This window comes from Esox lucius, chromosome 14 (genome assembly GCF_011004845.1).
Source record: "Esox lucius isolate fEsoLuc1 chromosome 14, fEsoLuc1.pri, whole genome shotgun sequence".
Lineage (NCBI taxonomy): Eukaryota > Metazoa > Chordata > Actinopteri > Esociformes > Esocidae > Esox > Esox lucius.
Window position 1 is genome coordinate 24,181,933 of NC_047582.1, and position 6,632 is coordinate 24,188,564.

Sequence of the window (6,632 nt, forward strand, 5' to 3'; positions counted from 1 at the left end):
TCAACAGCAAAACCGAACCTTGAGCTCTGTTTTCATAACGGTGTGTATGGTCACCCAGAGCAACAAAACTAAACCTGAGGCCAACTCAATTTACTAACTTGATGAGTGCTGTCCAAATACTATGCTGGACAGGAAAACCAGACGGACATTTTTCAAATGTGGAATGTTTACTTAAACAGTCATTTAACAACAAAAACAAGTTCCTCAAGGATTTTACTTAAAGAAGCATTCAAGGATGTTGGCCACTGTATATGTCAATTGCCCAATGTCATCAAAAATAAAACTTGGAATTTTATGACTAACTGACTAACAACATATTACACATCCAGTCTAAAAAGGTTTTAATATATATATGTATTATGTTATATATATATGTTATTCAGAAAAGTCCCAGACTGCATCATTATAAAAGGTAGGTTAATTGGTCTATATCAAGGCCTTCTGGATGTAGTGTTTACATTTTTATTACTACAACTGTAGTTAAACTGTAGTTAAATGCAGTTAGAAATGCGTCTGTAAACAGAGAGTAATTTATTATAGTTTCCTCATGTCCTCGTTTATTTAGGTGAACAACTATTTACAAAATGGGTGGTGACAGATTCAACAAGACAGGTAGATGACTTAAGGTTTGTTGCCACCCTTCTAAGCATTTCTTAATCAATGTAGGCAAAACACACCGTGCAGGGACTTGGTGAAGGACTGATTACATGTATAGAGTCAGACTTGTCAGATTGCCTGCCAAGACTGTTACCTAACCTAATTTACAACATCTTGCTGTATATTTCTCTTTTTCTTAAACTGACTGTGGTGTTGAAAATGCAAACCATGATGTAGAAACACTCATGGTCGGTCTTCAGAATGACGTTTTCATTTGCTCATTGGCCGTGTGGTGCACTGGCACATAAACCTGTTGGTGGAATCATAAAGATCTGTTCTTAAGCACAGTGGATCATGTGGGGTATAGGCAATAACGCTGAGAGTAAGAAGAGAGAAGAGGAGCGAAAGATTAATCATATCTTTAATGTCATTGCAGAACACTTACAGAGCCATCTGCGGCCTAGATTGTTCCCTGTGGCACACCTCTCTTCCCTTCATTCACCCCATGGTGGCCAATTTTGGGGCCAATTTGATTTCCCACACTCATTAGCATTATTTATGTCACCATAACTCAAATAGAAGACTGGTTCCTTAAAAGTTGCGGGAACCTATGTTTTTGGTTGTGGGAATGCCACCATACATTTCCTAAACGTTGAAACGGAAATCAAAATGTTTATTCAGGAAACATTTATTTCTAGGTCGCAAATTATTGCGTTAAGTGTTAGCTGGAAATAAACTGGATTACTTGATTATTCGATCATTATGATTAGCTACATTATCAATATTATTATGTCAACATAGTTGATCAAACAAAAACTCAAGAAGTTTCGAATCACTGTTGTACATTTAGGGCTGGTTTCCTGGACACAGATTTGTTGGGTGAAACAGCTCTAAATAAGTTTTACAGATGTTTGAGCAGCATAGAGACTGGCTGTGAGGAAGTGGTGACTGCTGGCTCCATGTAAAAATGTCTGGTAAATTCATAGGCCTGGGATGTTTGTCTGGGACTGGAGAGTTGGACTGGAGATGTTACCAAGGCAGCAACTCTGCAGTGTGGGGACCAATCACACACACAACAGTATACCTCCACCTAGTGGATGTAAATAGGTATTACATAGTAGAATTAGGCTGAACTTCCATTGCCAGTGTCTCGATCCCTGAACTACAGGACGTGGTCAGCTTTGCTGTATTAAATAGACTCTGCCCACGGGAGATTGCCAGTGACTCAACACATTCGGTCAGACAAAAAGATGAAGATCACAACATTTATTCATAGCAGAGAGAATTACTCCAAATATGTTCGTACATTAATTTAGGCAAATACAGAGAGCGGTTTGCTGTAAGCCCCACGGCCAGCGCAGGGACATCACAATGTCCTTCAGCAGAGGATAAATGATGTCATCAGCCAGTGACGCAGTATAAGGATGTCAACGAAAACTCCATCCAATAACACAATCATAACCGGATTCAATACATTAACATCATAAATAAAGACTTTGTAAGAAAATAAATACTAAATATAATCGTATAATAATATACCGATAGGTACTTTTCAAATAGGATTGTCTTTTTAATCATTGATCAAACCTGGGGCGTAATGGGTGTACAGCCGCTTGGAAATCAGGTGGAACTACACTGATGGTTCATTTAGATGGAATTTCTTGTAATCAATAAATGTTAAATGTAACGACTTCATTTCCACAGCTCTGTATCTTCAGTTGAGTCTATTCTGACCAGGTAATACACTCCACATCAAAGCTCTAGGTAACAGATTTCATATCCCCCATCCCTCATCATCAACCAACACAGAAATACCTTTGACAGCAGTTACAGATCAACGCACACCCAAATCAACCACTACCTCACAATAGCCCCAAACCTCCCATATGTATATAGCATTAATCATTTCATGACAAAGCTGCATGCACGTGTGTATCTATGTGTGTGTCTGAGTGCATTTGTGTCAGTGTGCATAGACAGTGATGTGTCTTGGTTTGTGTGTTTAGGGTACCTTTAGTGTGTGTGTGTGTGTGTGTGGGGGGGGGTTTAAGGTGTAAGCGTTGTGTATGCATGTGTCCTCTCCTCTCTACTCCATCTCTCCCTCCAAATCCTCCACAGAGCGTTTCCTAGCAAACAGGTGGGTGGGATCTCTTCCTCTGATGTTGGGCTGGATGTTGAAGGAGGGTGACCCCATTGGCCAGCGCCAGCCGGGAGGGGCGGATTTGGACACCATGTCAGAACCCTGAGGGCATGGCTTACTCTGCAGGAGTTGGAAAAGGGTCTCCATGTCTGGCCCAAGCCTAGGAACAAGCCCCGCCCTAACAACGGACACGGTCTCCTCATCACAGGCCAGCAGAGACTGAAGGAGAGTGCTGTAGTATCTAGAAAATAGACACCATGTTAAAGACACACATCCATTCACATCCATACATGTTTAGATAGACACACACTAATGAACTCACCTGTTTGGGAAGTGTGCAGGTATCTGTACTACCTCGCCAATGGCCTCAGGGTTAGAGCGAGCAACACCACAGAGGTCCAATTTACTGTAACACTCTTCCTGGACCTAATCACACATAAACTGGAGTTGGGGCACTCAGAAACTAGAGATGAATTATTTCACATAATAGAGGTAACCATAGCTTATTTTTGGGGCCGGTATATGTTACAGGCTGACATAAAGGCAGACACAATGTGCATCTTTAACAAAGTCAGAGGGACATACCTCAGAGATCATCCTTTGAAAAACTCCACAGCGCCTGATGGTCTGGAACACTTTAGACGTGACCCCGTTGGCAATACATCTTAGACTGTCTTTAACGAATGTCTTACCCTGAACATACACACAGGTTTAGAAACACTGCAGTGGATCATAAAACTGTGTGTGTGTGTGTGTGTGCATAGTCCTCACAAGTATATTAATAAAACCATGGGACAATCAGCAAAGTGAGGACATTTGGGTGACCCAAGTATAGTGATATCAACGTGTATGTGTTTTTACCTGTGTGTTGAAGATCGATGCAGTGTGGAGGAACAGGTGACAGATGTCGTGCATGCCATCCGTGTCACAGGTTGAATTCTCCAGGCATGCAAACGTTCCACAACCCACATCTATAGCACCGTTTAAACACATAGCCACCTCAGCTGGAGAGAGAGAGAAATGCCGGCCCCAAAAACCGAGGCCGGAGTTAGCTACGTGTCCATGGTTATTTCTCTATCCATTGGAACGCAACTATTTTCGCTAAAAAATATATTATTACAATTGGCTAACCAACATAGGAAACTAAACTCACATGGGCTATTGGAGGAGAAGCGAGCCCGACGAGGAGAGGATTCCTCCAGGTCGGCGTCGTAGGCGGTGGCAGAGCTCCCCAGGATGAGGACGACTGCGAACAGACCGAACTTGGCGAGCATCTTGTCCGAGGAGAGTGATGTTCTTCGGGTGCGGCAGGTAGTATATGTGGGTTGGATTTGTCGATGGAGAACGGTACCTCACTGCTTGTTCTCTGGTTAGAGTTACTTTTACAAGCGTTTTTTATATCAGTTTTTGACACAAATCACTGGACCCACTGCTTGTTTGACCAATCAGCGCCAAGCATCTCCAGTGGGGGCGCGGGGCACGCGTTAATTGATAGTAGCCTATGCTTCCGTTAACTGAGCTGACAGGTCTTGGAACTTGAAAACTTTCCGTTCTCATATTTATTCATGATAGAACTTTCATTGTGGAAATTTTAAGTAACGTGAATAATATATATAGCTATGATGAACTAACAGGGGTCTGGTGTGGTGAGAGACCACTGTCCAGGTGATGTCGTGCAGGAAGAACCAAGCAAAACCAGAAACATTTCAGTAGACATAAGAATCAGTCCCATGGCATAAACTTTGCAAAGCATAGCATTAGTTGTTAACAATCCAATTCACCTTTCCTTATTGTATATATGTAATGCAACACGTATGTGTGTGTGTGTGTGTGTGTATTATTTGTGTAAGTACTTATTATTGTAAAAACATAGTGGACCAAATTGTATTTAAGAGGAAACTTTTATATGCATATTTATGATTTTTTTGGTCATGTAACTGGGGAAAGAGAGGAGAGTTTTTGCTGGTGCAGAATGAAACCCATGCTGCACCAGGGACAGCAGCTTAGATCTCTGGACCAGCCTCTGCAACAGTGCATTACAAATTCAAATGAAAATGTCAGAATACTTATTTTCAGAGAAAGTAGCCTAATTGAGATATTTGGAAAAATATATTTACTCAGGTCTGTTGACTAACAGACTAACGTCAACAGACCTGACTAATATTGGCTAATATTGTTCATACAGAATGTGTCAACAGACCTGACTAATATTGACTAATACTATTCATGCAGAATGTGTGAAGACCTTTTAATTTATTTATTGAGTTGGTTCTTAATAAACTCCAGAACAATCACTTATTTGAGGAGATGATGTCCACTCTGGACAAATATCTGGACAATGATCTGGACAAAGAGACAAATATTGTTTGTAATCCATCCGTTTATCTGAGCTCAGTGAGAAGATTGACTTTTTCTGGCTACAACACATGTTTGATATTACTATTAGATGTATTATTACATTATTATTTAAGCCAGCCTAGGTTTGAAGAGATTTAACAATGAGTGTAATTCAGAGAGTGTGTGTTTGTGTGTGTAGGAGTGAGCGGGAGTAGTGTTATTAGGGGGAAAGAGGCTGTTAGCGGCAGGGTTTCCATGATGACCTTTGTTACCATGGACATTTAACAACCCCTTGCAACCCCTTTGGATCTGATAACATCTCAAAGTTGACTGACTCTCACCTGGTCAGCCTATAACAGGTTCAGTGGTCTGATAAGGATCTCAGAGCTGTGACGTCTGAAAAAGGAAATGATCCTTTTTTAACTTAACTTAACATTAACTTTCCCCTCATTCACTCTCACACTCCGTCTCTCACTCGTCCTGTCAAACACTCTGTCAACACCCAAGCTTGGGGGAGTCTGCACAACAGTGGTTGTGTTCGAGAGGTCACCTTGCATCAAAAACAACATCATTATTTGTAGATAAGCTAGTCAATCACAATTCACCCGTGATATAGTCTGGGTTGGTTCATCTTGACAATGAGTTCAGTAATTGAGACATTTGATACAGGTTTATAGGATTTAATGCTCAGGTAGGCCGTGGCATTTAAACAATGCCCAATTGGCACTAAGGGGCCTAAAGTGTGCCAAGAAAACATCCCCCACACCATTACACCACCACCACCAGCCTGCACAGTAGTAACAAGGCATGATGGATCCATGTTCTCATTCTGTTTACGCCAAATTCTGACCCAACATCTAAATGTCTCAACAGAAATGGAGACTCATCAGACCAGGCAACATTCTTCCAGTCTTCAACTGTCCAATTTTGGTGAGGTCGTGCAAATTGTAGCCTCATTTTCCTATTTGTAGTGGAGATGAGTGGTACCCGGTGGGATCTTCTGCTGTTGTAGCCCATCCGCCTCAAGGTTGTGCGTGTTGTGGCTTCACAAATGATTTGCTGCATACCTCGGTTGTAACGAGTGGTTATTTCAGTCAAAGTTGCTCTTCTATCAGCTTGAATCAGTCGGCCCATTCTCCTCTGACCTCTAGCATCAACAAGGCATTTTCGCTCACAGGACTGCCGCATACTAGATGTTTTTCCCTTTTCACACCATTCTTTGTAAACCCTTGAAATGGTTGTGCGTGAAAATCCCAGTAACTGAGCAGATCGTGAAATACTCAGACCGGCCCACCTGGTACCAACAACCATGCCATGCTCAAAATTGCTTTCTTTCCCATTCTGACATTCAGTTTGGAGTTCAGGAGATTGTCTTGACCAGGACCACACCCCTAAATGCATTGAAGCAACTGCCATGTGATTGGTTGATTAGATAATTGCATTAATGAGAAATTGAACAGGTGTTCCAAATAATCCTTCAGGTGAGTGTATTTAAGTAGTAAGTGAAATTTTCTAAGCAAAACATAAGTACAATTCTCAAAAAATTCATTGTTGGCCA

The 6,632-nt window shown here is 41.5% G+C and overlaps 1 protein-coding gene across 1 annotated transcript; it reads right to left on the reverse strand.

Annotated features, from left to right (window-relative positions):
- Positions 1–1,842: 1,842 nt before the first annotated feature.
- Positions 1,843–4,105, reverse strand: stc1l (stanniocalcin 1, like). Its single transcript, XM_010878151.4, has 5 exons — positions 3,891–4,105; positions 3,599–3,741; positions 3,323–3,430; positions 3,060–3,163; positions 1,843–2,978 (listed from the first exon to the last, which is right to left on the reverse strand). Exons 1-5 carry the CDS (start codon positions 4,009–4,011, stop codon positions 2,684–2,686), a joined length of 771 nt encoding a protein of 256 aa, XP_010876453.3. The 5' UTR covers positions 4,012–4,105; the 3' UTR covers positions 1,843–2,683.
- Positions 4,106–6,632: the final 2,527 nt, after the last annotated feature.